The sequence below is a fragment of the Chiroxiphia lanceolata genome, chromosome 5, assembly GCF_009829145.1.
Source record: "Chiroxiphia lanceolata isolate bChiLan1 chromosome 5, bChiLan1.pri, whole genome shotgun sequence".
NCBI lineage: Eukaryota > Metazoa > Chordata > Aves > Passeriformes > Pipridae > Chiroxiphia > Chiroxiphia lanceolata.
This window is the reverse complement of record NC_045641.1, coordinates 2,228,071-2,254,013: the sequence shown is the minus strand read 5'-3', so window position 1 is coordinate 2,254,013 and position 25,943 is coordinate 2,228,071. Positions and strand designations below refer to the sequence as shown.

At 43.0% G+C, this 25,943-nt stretch overlaps 1 protein-coding gene across 6 annotated transcripts in view; it reads right to left on the bottom strand.

Annotated features, from left to right (window-relative positions):
- Positions 1–25,943, bottom strand: part of CHCHD3 (coiled-coil-helix-coiled-coil-helix domain containing 3) — a 146,275-nt gene that overhangs the window by 80,689 nt on the left and 39,643 nt on the right. For all 6 annotated transcript variants that reach the window (XM_032687301.1, XM_032687302.1, XM_032687304.1 and 3 more), the window contains exon 4: positions 22,909–23,053. In XM_032687301.1, the coding sequence (XP_032543192.1) occupies positions 22,909–23,053 (145 nt within the window). The remainder of the gene's footprint in view (positions 1–22,908; positions 23,054–25,943) is intronic.

Genomic DNA, 25,943 nt, shown 5'->3' with positions numbered 1-25,943 from the left:
CTGTCATGTTCACTCTGTTTTTATCACACTCAACTTGAATTTCCAAAGGAAAAACTACATTAAAAAAAATCGAGAATTGCTAAAATATCTCTATTTTTAAATCTTTCTTCTGACTGAATACAGGGGTTTCTATTTTGCTTATTAGCACGCCCATCAGCTTGAAAATAAATTCAGAGCAGAGAAAGAAATAAAAACCAACTAATAGGAAAAATAAATTTTAAAACAAATCTCGATTTTCTTTCTGAAATATTTTTCTCTCAAAGCTTGTCAGTTTATTCCCCCTCAAAGCCTTCTCTGACTAAATATATTGGTGGAAGAATTCTGGAGAGGAAAGCAGGAATGTCGCTGCACTGCAGGGAATTGCCACATGGGGGATCCCAAAGTGAATGGACTTACAGAGGAAGTCAGGGGGAAAAAATCCGTGACATGGAAAAGGTGGAAAATTCAGGTTTTACTCTTAAAAATCACAAGTAAAACCAGATGTATTTACACAGAATATCCATGTTTTGTTCACTAACCAGCTTTAGAAAAATATCCTCTTTTTCACCTCCTGTGAGGCCAGACTGATACTAGTATATCTTGCTTATAGCAGCATAAAATCCTAAAAATCAATAATTTTACTTCTTTTCAGTATTTGAATTCTATCTCATAAAAAAGGACAACTTAAAAATAAATTATCCATCTGTAAATACATCCCCACTAAGAAATGTGTCATGGCCATTAGCATACATGTCAAATCTCTATCTCGTACCTAATATTTCCAATATTATTTCAAGAACCTGCAGTTATTCACACCTAGAAATAACTCTGAGCTCTGAACTAAAATACATTTCATTCTCGAAGTGAATTAAATTTGGCTGCTCTCAAAGAGAAAAACACCATCTAGTACATGAAAGGCAACGTTCAAAACCATGAAGTGTCCAAGGCAGGTCATAGAAAACACAGATAAAACACCCTTTTTTTCATCTTTATATGTCAGTGCCAATTTATTTTATTCTATTTATCAATCTGGAAGTAGATCTTTCTGAAGGCCATTCCTTGATTAAAAATGTACCTCTCTAAGTGTTATTTTAAACAGGATTTTAGATCAAAGCCTCAGAATAACAGTCGGAGAACCACAGAATCATTAAGGTTGGAAAAGCTCTCCAAGATCACCAAGTCCAACCATTCCCAGCCCTGCCAAGGCCACCACTGACCCATGGCCCCAAGTGCCACATCCACAGGGATTTGAAATCCCTCCAGGAATGGGGACTCCACCACTACCCTGGGCTGGACAACGCTTTCCAGGAAGAAATTCTTCCTGATGTCCAACCTGACCCTCCCCTGGCACAGCTTGAGGTCGTTCCCTCTCCTCCTGTCCTTTGTTCCCTGGAGCAGAGTCCAACCTCCTCCCTGGCTCCCCACTCCTGTCAGGGAGCAGCAGAGCCAGAAGGTCCCCCCTGAGCCTCCTTTGCTCCAGGCTGAGCCCCCCCAGCTCCCTCAGGAATTCTCCAGACCCTTCCCAGCTCCCTTCCCTTCCCTGCACACGCTCCAGCCCCTCCGTGTCTCTCCTGTCTCAGGGGCCCAGAACTGCCCCCAGCATTCCAGGGGGGGCCTCCCCAGGTCCCAGCACAGGGAACAATCCCTCCCCTGCTCCTGCTGGACACACTATTCCTGATCCAATCCAGGGGCCATTGGCCTCCTGCCCCCCTGGGCTCATGTCCAGCCGCTCTCCCCAGCACCCCCAGGGCCTTTTCCAGCTTTCCAGCCCCTCTGGCCCAGCCTGGAGCTGCAGGGGGTTGTTGTGACCCAAGGGTAGGACCTGACATTGGCCTTGGTGAACCTCATCCCACTGTCCTCAGCCCATGTCCCTCAAACACTGCAGTGCCACTCCCAGGTTTATCTCCAGTAACAACTTACACAATCATGGAATGGTTTGGGTTGGAAGGGACCTTAAAGAACATCCAGTTCCATCTCCTGCCATGGGCAGAGACACCTTCCACTAGCCCAGGTTGCTCCAGGATCCAACCTGGCCTTGGACACTTCCAGGGATCCAGGGGCAGCCACAGCTTCTCTGGGCAACCTGGGCCAGGGCCTCCCCACCCTCCCAGCCAGGAATTCCTCCCCAGTATCCCCTCTAAACCTACTCCCTGCCAGTTTAAAGCCATTCCCCCTTGTCCTGTCACTCCAGGCTCTTGCAAACAGTCTCTCTCCATCTTTCTTACTGTCTCCCTACAGGTACTACCTGTAGTAACAACCTCCCACTCGGATACTCAGTGTACAACCACCTCCTCATTTCCTCCAGCACAACACAATTCCCCCAATAAAGAGAAATCTGAATTTCCTCCCCTCATCAGTGCACTCAGGGATTGGATCAGCCACGTGAGAAGGTCACACATGGAAACCACATCCCTGCACTTCCAAACTCCTCCTGAGCCAGTGGGTGTTGTGACAACAGGTGGAGTCACAACAACCAAAAGCTGGAGGCTTGGAGAGCACTAAAATCTTCAAGCTGCAGAACAAAAGCTTTAAAACTAGAAACAGTTTCCAAGAAATTTCAGCGTAGAAATACAAAATGTGTCCTGTTTTAAATAGACTTTTGCTCCTGAGGTCAAAGTTTCTGAGGAAAAGAGACTTGGCATCAACCAACTGCATTTCTCCTGTAGGGTTTGTTGGTCACCAAGAGAAAGGTCTTGAGGTCACCAAGAAGATCCTGAAGTCCAAGGCAGGACAGACAGGTTGGGAGAAGGACAGGGGCCACCACTCGTGGTCTTTACCATAAAAATCTGTCACCCCCAGGATGGACAAAAGAGGGAAAAGCCACTGAGACACGTGACCAAAGAGGCAACATAGAAAAAGAACCCAATCAGTCTATTCCAAAACCTGTTATTATGGCTTTCAACTCCAAAAAAAATGCTTGTATAGAGCTCCTAAAAATTTATTATTATTATTATTATTATTATTATTATTATTATTATTATTATTATTATTATTTATTCTGTGGGCTAAAAAGATAATGCATCTTTGTGGGGTTTTGTACCAAAATACCCACTTGCATCTCAATCCTACTTGTTTTTTGAGCAGTTTGAGCCAGAGAAGGGGGTTTTTGAGGGAATTCCACTTTCCAGCCCTCTGATTTAGCCTCAGCTCAGTGCCAGGAGCAGCCCCAGATCCCACTTCATCCCCTGTCAGGTGCTGCTCTGCTCATTTCCAAGAACTCCACGTTAAGGATTTTGTGGCTGCACAAGGACTCTGCTCAGTATTTTGTGCTTCTGCACAAAGCTGGTCCCAAATAAACTCTGGCTGCTAAACCAGATCAGATGTAACACAAAAATATGGGCAGTATTAAAGTAAAAAGCAACAGGCTGACAATCCCTACTTCAGATATAGCTAAATCCTTGATTAAAAGTCATTAAAGCCCCAGACAAAGCTGAGACCATAATGGATGTTAATTCAAAGCCCTCTGCTCTGAAAGCAAGCCCTGCCTTGCCTGATTCATTTTAGACTGAGCTTATCCTGGTCTTGCTCTTTCTGTTCTATCTGGCACTCAGTCACAGCACACTGAATTTCAACAATGCAAGGACTGTATTGGTCTCATTTAACAGCAAAATTTCACATGAATCTTCACACCATAAATTGCTGCTGTGTCCTACCACAAGGAAAAAAAAAAAACCTATTTCTGTGAATAGCATGAGATAATGTACTTAATTATATATTTAACTTGTAAAAGCCCTTTGAGAGCCCTGGAGATAGAATCCATTCTATGGAAACTCTCTTTATTAATAAAAGTACTTATACCAATTACTTTGAACTTCTGTAGACAGTGCCTTATTTCAAACTATTTTAATCAATCCTCACAAAATCTCTTGGCAGTGCCTTGCAGAGGAACACAGAGGAAGGGGAGCTTTGGTGGTTCAGTGGAGCTACCAATTCTTTATGTTTATTATTCCTCCTCACTCTGCTCTTTAATTAGCCCCACAAAATCAAACCACCCTGCTTTTCCAGCCTCCGAGTTCCCCTTTATTAAAAAAGTGATTAGACCCCGGAATCTGGAGTTAATATTGGAAAGGCTTAGAGAATGTTCCAGGCTGGGCTGCCCACAAAGTAACTAATCATTCCAAGAGATTTAAATTAATTTGGGTCCAATGAGATCCAACATCATCTTCCAGGTGCAGCTGCTCCCCCTGGAGAGGTTGCTGATCCCACTGACAACGCTCCCGGGGTCGTCCACGTGAATCCAGCGGCGAGGGAACGGCTTTAACTCACACCATTCAACTGTTCCAGCAAAGAGATGCTTCCCAAAGAAAACCAGGGAAGTATTTCCATGAATGGCTACTTGGCCAGTTGGTGAGGGACACTCACCTCCAACAGGGAAAACCTGAGGAGCTGCTGAAGCCTTTCATTTCCTCCATTGATATCCCTGGATCTGGAAGAAGATGCTCATCAAAGGGACCAGAGTGTGTCCAGACAGTGAAGGACAGGGATGAGACACCGATGGACTTTTCATTTCAGCCTCTGCCCTGGGATCTTCTGGCTGCCAAGAACTCGGAAATTGTGGGCAATGGGATGTGATTTCCTATGGAAACAGGCTGGGAGAGTTGGGAATGTTCCCCTGGAGAAGAGAAGGCTCCAGGGAGAGCTGAGAGCCCCTTGCAGGGCCTAAAGGGGCTCCAGGAGAACTGGAGAGGGACTGGGGACAAGGCCTGGAGGGACAGGACACAGGGAATGGCTTCCCAGTGCCAGAGGGCAGGGTTAGATGGGATATTGGGAAGGAATTGCTGTCTGGGAGGGTGGGGAGGGGCTGAAATGGATTTCCCAGAGAAGCTGTGGTTGCTCCTGGATCCCTGGAAGTGTCCAAGGGCAGCCTGGAGCAACCTGGGATAGTGGAAGGTGTCCCTGCCCATGGCAGGAGGTGGAACAAGATGAAGTTTCAGTTCCCTTCCAACCCAAACCATCCTGTGATTCACATTTCACAGAATGATTAACACATTTTACACGAGAAATTACAAATGCCTTGAAAGCACGAAGCCGTTTCTTCAGCAGAATTTTAATTATTACTTCTCGTAAAAAACAAGCAAAGCTTTATTTCACAAGCCCCTATTTTCTCTTCTACTGAGATGAAGTGAATCTTGGCACAGAAGCACAGGTTCCTGGGACTCCTGTATTTCATCTCTAGACCAAAATCCCTGGAAGACAACCTACAGCACCCCAGTTTCTCTCCAGCTGCCAGTTTATGTTAGGCCCAGCTTTATGTTAAACTCAGGCAGAGCTGCAGTTCCTGGGGGTGCCTGTTTGGGAGTTTTGTGATTTAGTGAAATCACCAGAGACTGTTCAGCCCATAATTAACCCACCAGGGCCAGAGCTGTGACTGTCACCCTTTTGAAAGCAAACAATCCCCAGAATTCCCAACACCGCTGACACGATCCCCATCCCGTCAGTGCCATCATCCCTTCCCTTCACACGGCTGTGGCTTCATCACCCAAACCACACTGCCTGCTGTTTTACTGACTGTTTTACTGACTGTTTTACTGGCTACCCACTGCAAATGTCCATCTCTCCACAGATCCATTTCTTCCCCATGACACGGGTGTGAAATTTTAGCTGATGTGTTTATTCGCTCCGAGCCAGACACAGAAAAGAATAAAATACAAAACCCATGTGAAGTCAAATAAAACTTGAAAGACTGGCCAATTGTTTCCTTCGCATTTTTTAAACCCAAGGCTGCATTAGCTAAATTTCATGATTCCCCTAAGTGCCTTTAAAATTACAAGCAATTTAGCCCCTGATTCACTTCCCTGCAGGCTTTGACTCCGTGCAATTTTTCCCCCCCCCCCTCCTCCCCATCTCAATTATATCTTAATATTATGGGGGCTGAAATGCATTAAATAAATCATATTTCACAGCAAAGCAATAACACTTACATGCATTTCAGAAGAAATTGTCCTGCGTTCTAAATGTATTTATAATGTCATTACCTTGTTTTCCACGTTGACTGAGAATCTCAGGAAGCAGCAACTGCTCCGAGCCACGGATGGGAGCTTTTAGGAAACCTTATGTTTATTGTGCTGCTGGTAATTAGCTGGTTTAGTTAATACAATGCAACGTTTACAAACAGCAATTTATCCAATATATAAACCCGCTCCCGTAATTAGCCAAAGGCTGTTATTGATTAAGATTTAATATGGCTGGGGCTGTTCCTGCAATGAACGACACGGAGGGGAACCAGCGCTCCGGTTGGGCCAAGGACAGCTCCCATCTCCTGGCAGAAAACCAGGAATTTTATTATTATCTGCAAAGTCTTTCCTGCAATATTTCACCCCATCTGCAAAAGGTTTTACAGGAGCAGGTAGGAAGAAATGGAAATTTAAGATGTAATTACACGGTTCTCTCGGGCGGACCAAAAACTAGTTGATTATTCCTTTATTGCAAAAGGAATTTAAGGTGATATTTCTATTACTGAGAGCCACTGAACCTGGTTAAAAATATTTTGAGGAAGACACACAGACACACACGCAGAATTTATGCCATCAGTTCGAATTCAACATAATCACTAATAAAAAATAATTATTGATGAATGTAAATTAGAGACAAGTATCAGTTGGTCTATCTGTAGTACCAGTGATGGGCACTGAACACACTCAAGTCATGTGCTCAGAAGCCTCAAAAACTGTACAAAATAAACATAAATATTCAAATATTGACCTAATTACCAACAATTCTGAAAGCCTGAGTCAAACCCAACTTTTAAAATTGCACATCTTAAAAATGCCACCACCCAAATGTCCATCCAATCCCCACGGTTTGGGGTGGTTTTTTTTTTCTTTTTTATCTCCAAGGCAGTTTAATTTTTACACTCCTATTTTGTTTGGGGTGTTTTTAACTAATCAAAAAAAAAAATAGCAAGTTTTCACTGGCAAAGCAAAGAGCACAAAGGAGTCTAAAAACCTCCCTGTAAGTTTGAGAACCTAAAAGTTCAGTATGAACTGGAAAAATCCTGAATATTCTGGTCTGGGAATACAGACAACCTCATAATATTACACGAGGTGCTAGGACACTTTGGGTAATGATAGAAATAATTCATATAAAATTAGTATATGAAGTAAAATGAGTAAAACTGTTTATATACACTACATTTAACTATTTCTATACCCTACATTTATTCCCTGCTCTGGTGGGTGCCATCCCTGCCCACGGCAGGGGTTTGGAACGAGAGGACCTTTGAAGGTCCCTCCCAACCCAAACCATTCTAAAACATATTTTCAATCCACTCCCAGATATCTGTGGAGCTCAGAGCCTCAAGGACTGACTTTTAAATGCATTCCTTACAATTTAACCCAGTTCCAGACGTGGGGGAATACTGAGGAACGAGGTTTGTGTTACAGACAAAGTCAGGCAAACGATTATGTTCATTAAAATGCTCCTAAAATGTCGAGTTTATCATCTTTGCTACAGAACAGAGTGAGCTGAGCATAAATTATTTATGATGTGTAACAGTTTAATGGAGTATAAAATAGCTTTTTTTTTTTCCTTCTCACTCGTGGTACAAGTCCTGATTTTTTTGCTGTTGTCAGCTCCACACTCGGAGATGTTCCCGACCCATTTACAACTGTGACATGCAACGATGTCTAGAATTGTTCTGTATCAACTCTAACTTACAGGAATTACTTATACAACCTCTTTATTACTCTCTTAAAGTGCTATCACAGCATCCTGCTGAGAACACACTGTTGAATGGCTGGAAATTCCAGTAATTCCAGCTGTTGTCGGTTCCTCCTGAAATTTAGGGAAGCTTTTGTACGACAACAAAACCTGCACTAAAACCACTGCTGGGGGAAGATGCACTAAAATCAACTTTCATTTCCCCCTCTAGCCACAATCACTCAGCCCAGAATCCTGCAGGACGTGCTCCAAATTCAGGGAATGTGTGAAGGAGTGGAAATTTGTGATCCCCCCAGGAACAAAGGGATTTTAGGATCAAATAGTTAAAACCTTAAATAAACAGACGAGGCGTCGGGAAGGAAAAAAGGGGAGCCAGTGTAAAACCAGCCACTGCCACCACTTCTTCACAAATAGTTGGGAACAATAAATGTCTTCTGATACAAAATCATGGAATGGTTTGGGTTGGAAAGGACCTTCGGAGATCATCCAGTTCCAACCCCGACACCCTCCACTAGCCCAGGTTGTTCCAAGCCTCATCCAACCCAGCCTTGGACACTTCCAGGGATCCAAGGGCAGCCACAACTTCTCTGGGCAACCTGGGCCAGGGCCTCCCCACCCTCATCATATAAAATTTCCTCCTTCTATCCCATCTAAATCCATCCTCTCCCAGTTTAAAACCACTGCTCCCTGTCCTGCCACTACAGGATGCTTCTAATTTATTATCAGTAGATTTTATATGACAGATGTAGGTGTCATTCTAACATTTATATCATTCATTTTATCTTTTTTATTTCCTCTTTTTGCTCATATATTTTATTTACCTTTTATTTTGCTCTCATATTTTTTATCTATTATATCTTTAATTGAGTTAACTTGTCCACACAAGAAGACACCCACATTTCAGCTGGGGCCCCTCAAGCCACTCATTCACACTTCCACAGGATAATCCACTTCCTAAACTGAAAGAGGTCAGAATCACATCCTAAAAGCACCTATTTCTCCTAAATATTAAAGGGATCCAAGGGTGGAAAGTTCTGGCACAGCTGATTACACCTGGAACTGCCAGAAAATGCAGGCAGGAAAATGTTGCCAATGGCTGTTCAGGGATACTTTGGATCAAAGCTTCCAGCAAGGCCACTGGATTTAAATACAGGATTTAAACACTAAACTTCTTAGCAAAGACTGAAAATTCCCTTCATTAGAGCTGTTCATGCTCTGCAGAATTAGCCAAATTTGAAATCAAACTCGAAGAATAAAACTGATTTTAGGAGTCATCGTGAATGAACCCCTTCTTTTCCCTCCAATTTATGGTCAGATTTGCCCTGAAAACTATTGGGAAAAGAAGGGAGTTCTCTCCTGGTTGTTCCACCAGTACAAAAGCCTTGTGTCATCCCCTCCACAAAATAAAATTCCATTTATTTTCCACTCCACAGACCCTCGAGCTCCAGTGGCAGAAGGAAGAGAGTTACAGATGCTACAGCTCTTCATCTCCACTCGTTCTGAGGGCCTGAGCCAAAAATAAATAAAAAGGAGAGCAAACCCTTCACTAACAAAAATAAAACCAGTTTCTTTTTGTTCTGCTGAGAGTTTGTAGCTTCTTGAGCATCCAAGGAATGTGGTTTCTGCCAGGAGAGTGGTGCCCATCACATCAGTTTTAGGGCACCTCCTCCTTCTACCTCCAATAAAGTCAAATTAAAACCCATCATGTCCATAAGCTTCTGGGAGAAAAAAAAAAACCCCAAGAACACAAAAAAAATAGAGCAGAGAGACCTCCACGGTTTCACAGAACACACAAAGTCCTCCCAGGACTGCAGGGATTTTGGGGAATTCCATCTGCAATTATTCCTTCCACCAGCACACAACAGAAGCCAAGGGGACAAAGAGGTCCCAGGAATCACAGGAAAGAGCTGTTTGTCCCAAAAACATGGACAAAAGGATGTGGTGCTTCTTTTGCAGGGAGAGGAAAAGAGTGGAAAATCACAGAAAAAATGGAAAAGAAATAAAAAATAAGGCTATAAATGAAAAGTGGGGTGACTGAAGGCAGGAGGAACCTCCAGGGGTTGGCAGAGGTTGGGAAGAAGCAGCAGGTTTGAGAAAGAATTGGGGGTGTTGGGAAGAGTTTAGATAGAAACACGTCAAAGAAAGCAACTTAAAACCAGAATTTGGGAAAGAAACAGCCACATAGAAAAAGGAAGAATTAAAACCCAGATATGACCCCATGCAAACTCAGGATTGACACCATTCCCAACTGTTAAGAATATTTTATGCCTTCAGGACAACTTTAAAAGCTGACAGAAGGCACGACAAGAGAATGTCCTGGGTTTGCCCAGTACTTATGGAATAACAGTCATATCACTCTCCCAAATTTCTCAAATATATGAACTGATTTATTCTTTCCTTTCACTGGACTTGAGAAAGATGAAGAGAAGAAACAAGATTTGTTTTTTAAAAAATAAAAAAAAAATTAGAGTCAAGTAAACTAAACCAAAGCAGCACAATGTGGCAAAATCGTGGTTTCAGAGTTATTTTATCTGATATTTCTTCTCTGTTGAACTTCAGCTCCAAACTCTGTGTTTATACAATCTTTGAGTCTCACTTCTTTATCACCTTTACCCTTTCTGGGGCCTTGTCAGCGCTCCCTGAGTAGATAATTACAGCTTTTCCCATCATATTCCACATCCAGTGGAATGCTACAGCCCTCCAAAACTAAAGCACACCAACCTGAAATACTAGATGAAAAAAAAGGTCACTTCTAGTGCTCTCAGGCAAGTGAACACTTCATATCACAGCCTGACAAAGAGAGTTTAGAGCAGAGATATCAAGACCAACACAATCAAATTTCCTCAGTCAAGACCAACACAATCAAAATTCCTCAATCTGGGTTCCCAAACAAAAATCACTAAGCCTAATTTTTCACAATTCCCACATCATGTTTGTCCCCCCTCTCTCCAGAAGTAACATCAATCACCCCCAGGGAATTTTGTAACCTTAACACTGAGAACACACTGACACATTTACTTGTTGGGGGAGCCCAAAGTGCCCCCACAGGCAAAAACAGACTGGGCACTAGTGCTGCAAAATTCCAGTGAAAGAATCACAGAATTTAGGGTTGGAAGGGACCTTCAAGACCATCTCATTCCACCCCCTGCCAGGGGCAGGGACACCTTCCACCATCCCAAGTTGCTCCAAGTTCTCCCATGGCTGGGCTGAAATTCATCCTGTCCCTCTAAATTAATAATTACTAATAACTATTTAACCACTGCTCATAAAGGCACTGAAGATGTTTTTTTTTTGTGGAATCTGCTTTGTCCAATAAATGAAAATTGTCCCATTAATGGGAATGTTGCCCAGCCCTGGCACACCATCAGTTTGTATCTCAGGATTCTTCCCGCTCATCTTCCAGGAGAACTTCTCTGGCTCCTCAAGGCTACAAACCACTAAAACCACCTGCTTTTACACCTGATGCATCTTGACCACCAGTTTTCTGCTGGTGCTACAGGAAGATCAAGTTACTCTCCTAGAAAGGCTTCATTTTTCCATGAGCCTCCAAAACAAACAGGAATACGGAAATAAAATTGCCAACACCGGAGAAAGATGTAGGGCAGCAAGAAAATCTGATCAATAAACTGAAGGGTTGCCTTAATCAGAGAATCCCAGGATGGTTTGGGTTGGAAGGGACCTCAAAGATATCTCATTCCTGAGATGATCTCATTCTACCCACCTTCCACTAGCCCTGGTTGCTCCAGCCTTGGACACTTCCAGGGATCCAGGGGCAGCCACAGCTTCTCTGGGCAACCTCTGCCAGGGCCTCCCCACCCTCCCAGCCAGGAATTCTTTCCCAGTGTCCCATCTAACATCCCTTCTGTCAGTTTGAAGCCATTCCCTCTTGTCCTGTCTCTCCAGGCCCTTGTAAATTGTCTCTCTGCATCTTCCCTGTGGATTCCCTTCAGGCACTGCAAGGCCACAATAAGGTCACCTCGAAGCCTTTTTCTTCTCCAGGCTGAACAATCCCAATTTTCCCAGTCTTTCCTCACAGCAGAGCTGCCCCACCCCTCTGATCATCTTGGTGGACACCACGAGATTCCCACTTCCCGAGCTCATCCAGGTCCCTCTGGATGTCCCCGTCCTTCAGGTGTGTCACCGCACCCTCGGCCTGGAGCCACCCGCAAACGTGGTGAGGGTGAACATCCCCTCATCCTCCTCAAGGGCAAAGTCTCTTCATCCCAAAATTCAAACCTGGCTTTTAGGACACATCAAACCCCAGGAGAACACGACAGGCACTGTTTTTTGTGCCGTGCCTTCGCCCCCTCGCAGGTGACGCGTTCAAAGAACGATTTTCCCGAGTTCAGGATCCTCTTCCTACATCATTACTTTTAAAGAAATAACCACAAGGTTATTTGTTGGTTTTCTTTTTTCTCATGCTTCAAACAGGCAGATAAAAGTGAGAGGGAAAATTAAAATATTACATGAGTTGCTACAGTGAAAAAACAAAGATCCAGGTGACCTGATCTTAGAACTTCTGAGAAGCAGCCCCTTTATGGAGGCAGAAATAACCCCTCCTCATTATCCTCCCTTCCAGCATCCTCTTGCCTTCCTTCAGAGCATTAAAAAAAAACAACACAGATCTTCTACAGAAGTATTTCCTCACACCAAAATATTAAGTACATGAAGCCATTGCTGAGAGCCTCGATGTCATGACTTGAATATCTGATATATGTGAATATTTCAGTTATCTTAGCACTAGAAATGACCTGTCATTATTGATGATTTAGATGAGGGGATGGAGTCCACCATCAGCAAATTTGCAGATGACACCAAGCTGGGGGGGAATGTCGATCAGCTGGAAGGCAGGAGGGCTCTGCAGAGGGACCTGGATAGGTTGGAGAGTTGGGCTGATTCCAACGGGATGAGGTTCAACAAGGCCAAGGGCCGGGTCCTGCCCTTTGGTCACAACAACCCCATGCAGTGCTACAGGTTGGGGACAGAGGGACTGGAGAGCAGCCAGGTAGGAAGGGAGCTGGGAGTGTGGATGGACAGGAAGCTGAACATGAGCCAGCAGTGTGGCCAGGGGGGCAAGAGGGCCAATGGATCCTGGCCTGGCTCAGGAACAGTGTGGCCAACAGGTCCAAGGAAGTGATTCTGCCCCTGGCCTGGGCGCTGGGGAGGCCACCCCTGGAGTGCTGTGTCCAGCTCTGGGCCCTGAGCTCAGCAAGGCCCTGGAGGGGCTGGAGCAGGGGCAGAGAAGAGCAGCGAGGCTGGGGAAGGGACTGGAGCACAAGTGCTGGGAGGAGAGGCTGAGGGAGCTGGGGGGGCTCAGCCTGGAGAGGAGGAGGCTCAGGGGAGACCTCCTCACTCTCTGCAACTCCCTGACAGGAGGGGGAGTCGGGGAGGGGTCGGGCTCTGCTCCAGGGAACCAGCAGTAGGACAAGAGGGCACGGCCTCAAGCTGTGCCAGGGCAGGGGCAGGTTGGACATCAGGAAGGAATGTTTTCCATGGAGAGTGCTCAGCCATTGGAATGGGCTGCCCAGGGAAGTGGGGGATTCTCCATCCCTGGAGGTTTTTAAGATAAGACTGGATGTGGCATCAGTGCCATGGGCTGGGAACCACGGCGGTGTCGGATCAAGGGTTGAACTGGATGATCTTGGAGGTCCCTTCCAACCCAGCTGATTCTATGATTCTATGATTGTTTCATGAAGTGATTGTCTTCCTTCTGAGAACACTTCTGAGCAGCCTTTCTGGCTCTAAAGGCAGGAACCACCCACCAAAAGCCTGGAGAAGTCTCCTCCTTGGGTTATTCCCAGCTTGAAGACACACACGTGGTCACAAAGGAAGGTTGAAAGCCGACCCATGACCTCCAAAATTAATTCTTTCCGATTTGCTGTCGCGTTCCCGTCACACGCTCGGCCAAAACCATCCCCCTGCACCCGAAACTCCCGTTTCAAAGTCGTGGCTTTTTCTGCTCTGCTGGATTCTGGATGCCCCTGGTGGAGGTGATTTCGGGATGCAACCATTAAGGGCGTGCTAATGAGTCGGAATTGCGGCAGCTGCCGCAGGAACGAGGCCCGGCCCCATTAACCATCCATCAGAAACTCCCCTGGACCCCCCTCATTTATTTCTCCTGCACGGCCCAAAGGGGGGGAAAAAAAGGGGGGAACAGCAAGACTTGCTTCCTTCTGAAGCAAAAAACTCGTGAATCACTTACTTATCTTAATGTCACGATCCCCACTGTTTATCTGCAGGATAATTAGGAAAATGAGGAGTAATGAATTTGAGTTCTTTATTTCTTTCTTTCCCTCGAAACGTGCTTTGAATTCAGCCACCTCTAAAAAAAAAAGGCACTGCAGCATCTCCCTGCACCAACACAGAGGGGTGGGTCTTCCAATATCATTAAGTCACTAAAAGTAATGCAACAGGAAATATTATCAGCTGCTTCCGCACGAGGCTTCCCAAAAATTTCTGTTGGAAAAATTCTCCCGTATCCTTCCCATGAAATGTTTTACAGATGAGACCAATTTCTGCCCTCAGAGTTCACTAGAAAGGAAAGTTTTGTAGGCTACATGTTAATGTTTTGGAGCAGAAGGTACCTCCTGAAAAAAAAAATCAGTTTTTCTTCAGTTTTCTGCGGGACTTCTGTGAATTAAAGTGTAAATTTTTTTATTGGGAGCAACACATGAAGTTCCTCAAATCCACAACCTTGGGGAAGGAAAGACCAGAACACACAAAAATGCTCAACAACGCCTGTCATCCCCACAATTCCTGGAAGGAGGTTGGATTTCCAGCTACAAACTCCCCTCCTGCACTGAGATGACACACTGCAATTAAAGAGCCCTCAGCCTCCAGAGGGGTTGGGCTGTCAAGAGAATAACTTTTATTATCGAAATAAAACGGTGGATTAACACCCCAAATTTATTAACTCTTCCACTTTACACTCTTCCCTTGGAAAAAAAACCAGGAGGCAAACTGGTTTTCCCTCCAGGCACACACCTACCACAGAACAGATCACACGAGAATTACAGACAGAAACAAAAAAATTCTTAGGATCTATATAAAAAAAAACCCACAAATTTCACATGACATTCCATTTTCTTTCCTCATCCTCTCCCTGAAATATCCTGTTTATTTGGATTTGTGTGCACCTGTTTTAGATACCTTGGCACCTGCAGCTACAACACTTGAGAATCTCAAGAAATCCCAGGTATCCAGTGGGACCCCGATAGGAAAAGACTTTAAAAAAACCCTTTAAATTGAAAGAAAAACATAAAATGTCATTTATAAAAGTCCTCCCTCCAGGCTGGACAAACCAAGTGACCTCAGCCACTCCTGAAAACATGAGTAAAATAAATCTCCTAATTTCCACACTCTCTGTCCCCCAAACAACCTTTTTTTTCTCCTTAAGTCTTCTAATTCATCCCAAAATAAGGATGGTAAAAGAACACTCTGAAGGAGGGACATAAGAACACATCCCCAGCCAAAATTAGCTTAATGTGAGAGCAAAGAAACATTGAATTATCCAAACATTGACTGAAAGTCAGAAAAAAGAGTTTCAAGCCCCAGCAAACTGTTTAGTGGGAACGAAGGAGCCTTTCTGGTGTTTTGTTTCCAGACTTGGTTTAGTCCCTTGCCTGGATTTGTACCATGCCCAAGGAAAAGCCTTGACAAGGCTTTGATTTGGGTTTTTTTTTTGTGTCACACAACTGGCAGGATCCAAAGGAGCCTGGATTGGAATATTTCCAGGCCAGCATCGTGCTCAAAGCTCCAGGAGAACCTTATTTAAAACATCCTTTTCAGGGTGTCCCGAGGGCAGAAACAAAACTCCTCCCTGGAAGGGGGGAAGGTGGCTGTAAAAAAGGATTATTATCCCGACTTTTTTGCCCGTGCATGACAAGGAATGATGATATTCATTTGGGAAGACAGCCTGGCAATTTTGTTCCCATTCAATAAAAAAGGGAGTAGCACGAGCAAATTGGTTAATGAATGGGGGAGGAGGGAGCAGAGGATTATGCAGTGGAATCCATAAAAATGAACTCAATTTGAATTCCACCCAAAGAACAAATTGATGGAGCAGCAGGCTTTGTAAAGCACTAGATCTTCATCTCAGGGCTGAGCTAACACGGTGATTAATTCTGCTGCTGTCAAATATCTCGGGGTTTGCTGTGTAAGAATTAAAAAATAACACACTTTAAATGCTGCCTGACTATCACAACACGTCCCTCTCACCCTTCAAGAAGGGATCTTCAAGGCAAGAAATGCTCATTTCATGTACCTTGCTTGCCTTCAGAATTTCCTCCCTCCCGTGCTTTTTTCCTGTCTGTCAAACTTTTGACATAGAGGGGGGAAAAAAAAAAAAAGGCAATTAATTGTTACATCCAAAAATGATAAAAAAAATCCATCTGTAACATGTTGCCAGGTGAAAAACCGAAGGGAGGAGAAAATCATTTCTGTCGTGGCACTGAAACAAATATTTCAAATGTCAGGATGGACACTGTGAAGAGAGAGACAAGGAAATAAAGGGCAACTTCTCCTGGTTCACAGGCACTTCCAGAGAGGAAATAAAACATTTGCTTCACCAAAAATACCATCACCCAAAGGCTATTTCAGATTATTTTTACTGTTTAACTATATCAAGATGGGGGGAAAATGTTTATTTATAAATAAAGTCGTTTTAGACAGCAATTCTTTGCCATTTCTCCAAGGCAAATATGTTTGTCCAGGTGAGAAAATCACTTGTGATTCCCAAAGATCTGGAAAAAAATGTTCTCAATCTATATTTGAGCAGCAACAGTTTCTTGTTCATACAGTTGGTTTCACAACTATTTAAGGCCCCAGGAAAGAGAGAAAGACAGATTTCTGTCCCAAACACCTGGAATTTCCATCCCAAACCCAAAAAAGAGGGAGGGAGAGTCAGTGAGAGTTGGGTTATTTGCCAAGTGGGAATGGATTTTATCCCACCTCCTTCTCCAAAAAGCAACCAAACCTCTCTCCCCAAGAACCAAACACACACTAAAAACACAGATCACATCCTCAATATTCCAAAAGAACTCCTTCCTCCTGAATTCTTCAACAGGAATGACCAGAAGCAGGTGCTTTTTGCCCATTTCAAGGATGCAAAAATACATTTGCTGCAAGGAAACTGCTTTTTTAAGCCACAAGAACAGCAGCACGTGGCTAAAATAATGATGTACACAGACCTAATACTCCCAAAATCTCAGATTTTAAAGAGGTTTCATAAAAAATTCCTACTTTCTAAGTTATAAAACTGAACAAAAAGAGGCACAACAACTGTCAGGTGAATTAATTCTGTACCATGTGGTTCCCAAACCTGAAATGTCACCTTCAAATAGGATTTTTCCTCCCCTAAATTGTGAATTCTGGGCTCTGCTCACTCTGGACTTTTCCAACAGGACACACAAACCATACCCAGGATATTCTGGATTATTCAAACCAAGGGGAGCACTGCAGTTGGGTATTTTCCAAGTGGGAATGACTTGTGGATTTTATCCCACTTCCTTCTCCAAAAAGCAACCAAACCTCTCTCCCCAAGAACCAAACACACAACAAAAACACAGATCACATCCTTCAATATCCCAAAATAACCTCTTCCTCCTGAATTCCACAACAGGAATGGCCAAAAGCAGGTGCTTTTTGCAATTTTACAAGATCCAAAAAGATTATTTGCTGCAATAAAACTGCTTTATTAAGCCACAAGAACAGCAGCACGTGGCTAAAATAATGAGGTACACAGACCTAATACTCCCAAAATCTCAGATTTTAAAGAGGTTTCATAAAAAATTCCTACTTTCTAAGTTATAAAACTGAACAAAAAGAGGCACAACAACTGTCAGGTGAATTAATTCTGTACCATGTGGTTCCCAAACCTGAAATGTCACCTTCAAATAGGATTTTTCCTCCCCTAAATTGTGAATTCTGGGCTCTGCTCACTCTGGACTTCCCCAACAGGCCCTCCCTGCAGGAAGCAATCATGTCTTGCCTCAGGCTATGTAGTTTACTTCAAATTATTTCAGAATCATCTCAAAAGAATCATTTTTTCTATTAAAATGATGAATGAGCTAAATGAGGTATGTAATAAATACTGCAGGTTTGTAAACAGACTCCTCTCCTCAGAATTAAAGCCTTAACTCACTCAGTGATTCTTCCCCCTGGTGTTTTCCAGGGAAGTCATCCTTAAAATACGGTTGGGAAGGAGCAGGAAGGGTCAGGGTATAATCTGGTTATGGAAAATAGGTGGGTTTTACACCTCCAACAGGATTTTTGCTGGGGAAAAAAAACAGCCAATAATCAGATTACCACAGTGACCTGAAGTGTGTTTTAATATAAGGATACTTCTACTAAATCAATTTTAACAGAAATCCCGGTGTGGAAAATAATTGGCAGAACCAAAAGATACCTGAGCAGCACCAGATTTCCCTCTCTAAAAGGTGCTGGAAGACGTGGGGAAATAAATCTAATTGCATTAGCATGGACACGGGTTTCTAATGGGGGCAGTAATCCAATGGGGATGTTCTGGTTCCAGGACAATATTTCTGGGCCTCTTCAAAGGGAAATGAGACTTTAATGTCATTGGCAGCTCAATAAAACCATTTTCTGACATGCAGGGTCCTGATGACAACTCATTTCAGCCCAGAGAGTGAAGCAAATACGTTCAGAGTAAGTCCAGGTTATTACAGGGAGCTGGAAACACAACTTTGGGTAACTATTGATTTTTTTACTCCATATTCTCCCCCTGACTCTCATAAAATGACTCCAGTGATGGGACATCAATTAACTCTTTATGGTAAAGCCACCACATTTAAAGCCACTCCACCAGAGTTGTCCTGGGTTAAAAACTCAACCAGTCACAATTTTTAGATTTGGTACTAATTTTTTTACTGGTACAAATTAATTATTATTGGAGATTTTTTTTCTTTTTTTAGCAAAAATCCCCACTGCTAAATATGTTAAAGTGCAGGACTCCTGTCTGTGTGAATAAAATAACACAAATAACTTCTGGAGTGGTCCAGAACCAAAATTCTTTATGGTTGCACTGAAATAAAGGGCTTGATTTATTATAAAATCATCTTTCAAGAGGGATGGGCAGAAAAAATATCATTCCATGCTAAAGGAGGGGGGGAAAAGCAGTATTTTTATATTCTCCCCCTGACTCTCATAATGACTCCAGTGATGGGACATCAATTAACTCTTTATGGCAAAGCCACCACATTTAAAGCCACTCCACCAGCATTGTCCTGGGTTAAAAATTCAACCAGTTACAAGTTTAAGATTTGGTACTAATTTTTTATTGGTACAAATTAATTATAATTGGAGATTTTTTTCCTTTTTTTAGCAAAAATCCCCCCTGTTAAATATGTTAAAGAGCAGGACTCCAGTCTGTGTGAATAAAACAACACAAGAAACTTTTGGAGTAGTCATAAGGACCAGAACCAAAATTCTTTATGGTTGCATTGAAATAAAAAGCTTGATTTATTATAAAATCATCTTTCAAGAGGGATGGGCAGAAAAAATATCATTCCATGCTAAGGCAGGGGGGGAAAAATCAGGATTTCTGAGCAGTGGCAGTGGTACAGGCAGTTCTTGAAGCACGTGGTGCACTTTGGCCTTTAGTGAAACCACTCAAAAACACTTTGCAAATGTCACACCTCCAAAGTCAGTAAATCTAAAGGTACAAACCCCCCCTCTTTGTGGCAAGACCAGTTCAAGAAGTTCTCATTTTCCCCCCCAACTTGCCCCCCAGGTTCAGTCTGCAACTCCCCCAACTGAGCTGGTTTTGTAGCCAAATTCTAAAGCAGCTTGTGGGCATCTGGAAAAGGCTCTGGGATGGATTTCTCATGGATTTGCCTCAGTTGACATCTCACAGGACAGAAAAGGGGCTGAACTGAAGAGAAGAAGAAGTAAAGAAATTGTTGCTCAGTAAAGTAGCCCTTGCACCTCACCCTGATTTCCATCCGGGCCTGGAAAACCAGCCAAGCCACCCCCTGCAGACAGGAGGGAAAAGCCAAGGGAAGAGGGATAATGAGCTTGGAATTGGGTTGGGGTTGGAAGAGACCTTGGGCAGGGACACCTTCCATTAGCCCAGGTTGCTCCAAACCTCATCCAACCTGGCCTTGGACACTCCCAGGGATCCAGGGGCAGCCACAGCTTCTCTGGGCAACCTGGGCCAGGGCCTCCCATCCTCACAGCCAGGAATTCCTTCCCAATATCCCAGCTAACCCTGCCCCACCCTCACTCCTCCCAGGTCAGCTCTTTTCAGGATCAAATACCCCACTGCATGGAAAGAGCAGGATCCCACAGCCAGACAATGGGGAGAAGCTGGAGGAATCATAGAATCAGAGAATCAGTTGGGTTGGAAGGGACCTCAGAGACCATCCAGTCCAACCCTTGATCCAACCCCGCCGTGGTTTCCAGCCCATGGCTCTGATGCCACATCCAGTCTGTCCTTAAACACCTCCAGGGATGGAGAATCCACCACTTCCCTGGGCAGCCCATTCCAATGGCTGAGCACTCTCTCTGCAAAGAAATTCTTCCTGATGTCCAACCTAAACCTCCCCTGGCACAGCTGAAGACCGAGCCCTCTTGTCTTGCTGATGGTTGCCTGGGAAAAGAGACCAACCCCCCCCGGCTCCCCCCTCCTGTCAGGGAGTTGCAGAGAGTGAGGAGGTCTCCCCTGAGCCTCCTCCTCTCCAGGCTGAGCCCCCCCAGCTCCCTCAGCCTCTCCTCCCAGCACTTGTGCTCCAGTCCCTTCCCCAGCCTCGCTGCTCTTCTCTGCCCCTGCTCCAGCCCCTCCAGGGCCTTGCTGAGCTCAGGGCCCAGAGCTGGACACAGCACTCCAGGGGTGGCCTCCCCAGCGCCCAGCCCAGGGGCACAAGCCCTGCCCTGCTCCTGTTGCCACACTCTTCCTCAGCCAGCCCAGCAGCCATTGGCCCTCTTGCCCCCCTGGCCACACTCGGGCTCCTCTTCAGCTCCCTGCCCAGCCCAACTCCCAGCTCCCTTCCTGCCTGGCTGCTCTCCAGCCCCTCTGGCCCAGCCTGCAGCTGCAGGGGCTTCTTGTGGCCAAAGGGCAGCACCCGGCCCTTGGCCTTGGGGAACCTCAGCCCCTTGCAATCAGCCCAACTCTCCAACCTATCCAGGTCCCTCTCCGGTCTCACCAGCATCACTTTTTAGGGATTTGGCCCCAGTGCTGTGGGATAAGGAATGTTCAATCATGTCCAAAATACCCCAAGACAATGACATGGGAAGGCTTTACCAAAGGAATCCAAGCAGCCACCTTGATTTCTGCTGAATTGAGCACCACCAGTTGATTAGATCCCCGACTCCACGAGGGATTTGGAAGCTTTGGCTCCTGGTCTGCAAATTCTGCTCGAAATCATAAAATTCCTACCTTGGCTGGTACAAACATCAGAATTACTGGTTTACAAACCTTCAGACCTCCCCAAAATATGCTTTTGAGGTAGCTGGCAGCCCAGCAGCCCACACGTCCTGAGGGCACCCGCTGTGCCAGCTGACACAGCACCGAAGTAATTCAGGCACAAACAGCCCATTTAATCCATTTTTGTAGTTTGTATGAAGAGCTAATTCTAACTTTTGGGACGTTAACACTCTTAAATTACTTCTTTCTGCAATTATAAGCAGCAACTGGAGTTCAAATTGTTTAAGAATGGGAAATATGACTCCAACCTAACAATTTTATGTCTACTTATTAAAGCTGAATTAGCACCCTTGGTAAAGGAAAACTGAAATTCTTCCTTTCTAACCATCATTTCTTTTCCTTTGCACTATTTAAACAATTCAGCAGTAGCAAAGGAATTTATTTTGCTACTGACATTTTAGGAACACTCTTTTTTTTTTTTTCCCTTCCAGAGAGAGTCTGACAAATCAAATGTGGGCCACATAAAACACAAACCTGCTGCAGCACTTGACTAGAACACAGAATTACTCCCTGTACCTGACAAAGGGCACAAAGAGACACATTCTCATGTTACACATTATTAAATTCAGCTTGGATACACGAAACAAATACACAGGGAGCATAAGAAATGAAGGCAAAGGAATAAAAACTGACCAGGTAGAGGAAAATAAAGGAGGTGACTTATAGAAGGATTTGCAACCAAGTGAGAATTACTCAGTATTTTCATATTTAGACCCATTGTAAAGAAAAAAAAACCAGACAAAACCTTCTTGCTGTTTTGTTACCTTCTTCAAAGAATGAACAAGCACAGTGGAAATGCCAAATCTGCAGCATTAATAACCAAAAAAAGCTACAAACCCCTCAGTAATTATGCAAACAATTATAAATCTTCAGCTCCTCAGTAGCTTGAGGCCACAAACCCCTTCTCTCTCCCCCATAATATTAAGAATATAAAGGTTTAAGGCATTAAACCAAGGCTGTACCTTGGTTATAATTCCTCTCCATTTTCCTTTGTTCCCTTACTTTAAAATGGCCAAATATTTGTTTACAGCACTGAAATTATTCTTTATCAAAAATGAGGTGAAAGAGCATCGAGAAAGGACTGGAAAAGATGTCAACAGTGAGGGGAAACTGGTTGGGTTTTCAACTGGGATTTGGAAAAATAACAACAGATTTGGTTCTTACTTGGAAAACAAGAACAGATTTGTACTTAACACACCATAGATGACTGATCACTAAATTACCAACCAATAAACCTGAAAACACTTGGATTTTATTCCAGACTCAGAGGGCCAAACATTAATACAGTTGCTGACATCAGTAATCCTTTTTATTTTCATAGGAATGCTCAGGTAATATTTTCAGTTTTTCCTTGGAAATACCAATTGGTTTCCTATTTATGCTCAAGCACCTCTAGATTTTTAAGGCCTATTCCCTCAGAGAATAATGATGATTGTTCCAAGAGCCAACAGAGACTCCACGCAGCAAGTAACTGCTGCGTCTGAGAAGTTATAAATCTGTCAGACATTTGAAATGTATAATGTCAGTTTTCCCAGGAAAACAGCCAACCATATGTTACAACTTCCTCGTCAGGACGTTTTTCATCCATCAGCTCCAATGAAATATGAGCCTTTGATACAACATTTCCCCCTGATCTGGTTTGAAACCATCAGCGAGAGCTCTTAAGACGGAGATATTTGACTCGAATAAAGCGACGCGATAAAGGAAAAAGAAGTAACGAGGGGATATTTCGCCTTCTACCCCTTCCACCTCTTTCCTCCTCTACCAATAAGCCTGAAGACAGAATTCCATGAGAAATCTGAGGGTTCTGGAGGAGTTTGGGCACTTACAAAGCGCTGGGCCTTCTGCCGCTCCTCCTCGGTGGCCGCCCGCTCCCGAAGGATGGCTCGGGTCAGGTGCTCGTTTGAGGAGATCCTCTCTCGCTCCAGGAGCTTCCCAAACTCATCCCGAACGAACATCTGCTCTTGTTTCAATCTGCACAAGGTGGAGGCAAAGAAAAAAGTGTGTTTTCCAAGTGCAGGTTTGAAAAGGATTTTAAATTTATTCCGGTCGCGGAGTAGATTATTATCGTTTTTTTAAAGCACTTAAATACAAACATCCACTAGAAATTCCAGAGGTTTATCTCAGATTTAACTGTCCAAATCCAAAAGTTCCGAGTCTTAATGTCACTGTTTATTAAATCATATAAAATACAACTAATTCATCATCATCATCATCATCAAGAGCCCTATGAAAATATATTTTTAAGTAAAAGAACACACCCAGAGCTCTGTTGGTTGGTTGGTTTTCTCCTAGTTTTAAGGAACCATTTTTCCCAGGAAAATCTTTTCTCCCACCAGCTCCCAGTTCCCAGCTAAAAGCTTTTCTGCACTGGGATGGTGCTTTTTTACCTCTAAACACACCAGAAACCCAACTATTGCACCTCTTTACCAAGCTGCAAAAAACATCCAACCACCACAATCAACCTTTCCCAGAGATCTGAGAGGATGGGATGAAAACACTTATGGAACTTGTTGCAACTCCAGGCCCAGAAAATCCTCAATATTCACGCCACAAATTATAAACACAATTTGAAATCTTCACCGTGGTGCAGGAGCCAAGCACACACGACACCTGATTTTTGTGAAAATACACAGAAATAAATTGCTCAGTGAATCAAATTTATCTGTTGCTCGTGTGTGGCGGTGACACCGAGCGCGGAGGGAAGTCTGTAGTAATGGAGGTATGAAATTCCAGGTTTTAAATAGATTTTTTTTTTTTTTTTTTAAAAAAGAAAGACTGATGGAGAGGAAGCTTAAGTATTCTCAGTGCATTTATGTGCTGTCAGGGGAGCTGTGGAGAAGAAATCCTAATGAGTGGGGTCACTTTGTAAAAGGAACCAGCATTAGAGTACATTACGTTCCTCCCCGGGGAACGGATTTAAGTGAGGTGGGGAAGCAAAAAAAAAGACAATTACAAGATGTATTAGTTCTGTGCTCAGCTCCAACCCCCCCTTGAAAACCCTGCAACCAACTGGGAATCTTTATAAAAAAAGTTTATTAAGCTGCATCTTCAATTACTCCAGCAAAAAAGAAAAAGTCAAGATTATGCAGCCGCGGACCCGATTCCATTAAGTGATTTCCCAAGGTCCCCCAAATTATTCCGGTGGGATTGATCCAACAAATCCTTCAGGCAATCAATGGCACAGTCAAAACATGCTGGTTGTCTTTTGGATTGGAGACATCATGTTTTGTCTAAAAAAGGGAAAAAAGTGTCAAAATAGAAGCCTGAGCAGCTTTTCCCGGTGAGAGGCAGAGAAGGCACTGAGTGTTCCCTGAGGGTGAGGGAAGCTCCTTCCTCATCCTGCCTGGATTTGACTTCCTGCAAGTGGTTTTCCCCCTAAAAATGTCTTTTCTTCATGAATGCTGGACCTAAGGGGTAATTAAAGGATGTGAAATGTATTTTATATGTAAAATATATGAAAAATCCAGCTAGAGCTTTCCACGTTGCAAAGTGCAAAATTAAAAAAAAAAAAAAAAAAGAAACAAATGCCCCTCAAAAAACCCTAAAAACAAAGCATAAAAAAACAACCCCCCCCCAAAAAAACCAAAAACAAAAAAACACATACAAAAAAAAACACATACAAAAAAAACACATACAAAAAAAAACACATACAAAAAACCCCAAAAAAAACCCAAACAAAAAAAAACCCAAACACAAAAAAACCCAAACCAAACCAAACCAAAAAACCAAACAAAACCAAAAAAAAAACCCATACAAAAAAACACATACAAAAAAACCCCAAAAGAACCCAAACAAACAAAAGACCCCAAACACAAAAACCCAAACGAAAACAAAACAAAAAAACCAACAAAAAAACCCAAAAAAATCACATACAAAAAACCCCACATACAAAAAAACCCAAAAAAACCCCAAAATACTCCCAAACACAAAAAACCCCAAAACAAAACAAAATTAAAAAAAAACCAACCAAAAAACCAAACCAAAACAAAAAACCCCAAAAAACCCCATACAAAAAAAAATTTAAAAAAACCCCAAAAACCCAAACAAAAAAAAACCCAAACACAAAAAAAACCCAAAATGAAACAAAAAAAAAAAAAAACAAAAAACCCCACATACAAAAAAACCCCCAAAAACCCCAAACAAACAAACAAAAAACCAAACACACAAAAAACCAAACCAAACCAAAACAACAAAAAAAAAGAAACCCCCCAAAAAACCAACAAAAACCAACCAACCAAAAAAAACCCACTTAGAATTAGATCTTTACATCTAATTTCTTTAAATCTTCTTTACACCAGATTAGATGTTTACATCTAATTCCTAGCAAATTATTCCCATATTCTCAAGTCTCCTCCTCCTCCTCCTCACCCCTGGGATTGTGAACCTTGGTGACACCTCAACTTCTCCTGCAAAAAGAAGGAAGTTGGTTTTTCTAACCCTTAAAAACAACAAAAATTGGTCATTTCCAAAGCAATCCCCCAAGAAAACTGTGCCAGGGCCTCCTCATCCTCACAGGGAAGAGTTTCTTCCTAATATCTAAGGAGGAAATCAGATTAGAAGGTTCAAATGTATTATTTTATATATGCATATAAAATGTATAACTATACATAATACATAGTTATATATTCATATATGTATATAAAATATATTTTATATTCTATATATACATATTAAATTTTTTTATATTTTATATATGTATATAAAATATATACTATACATAATACATTTCTATTTTATATATCCATGTAAAATATATAACTATACATAATCCATAGCTATATTTATATATATTATTTTTCCTAGCAGGAAGTTCTTTTTAAAATTTGCAGGTGCAATAATCTCGGTACGTGAGATTTTTTTA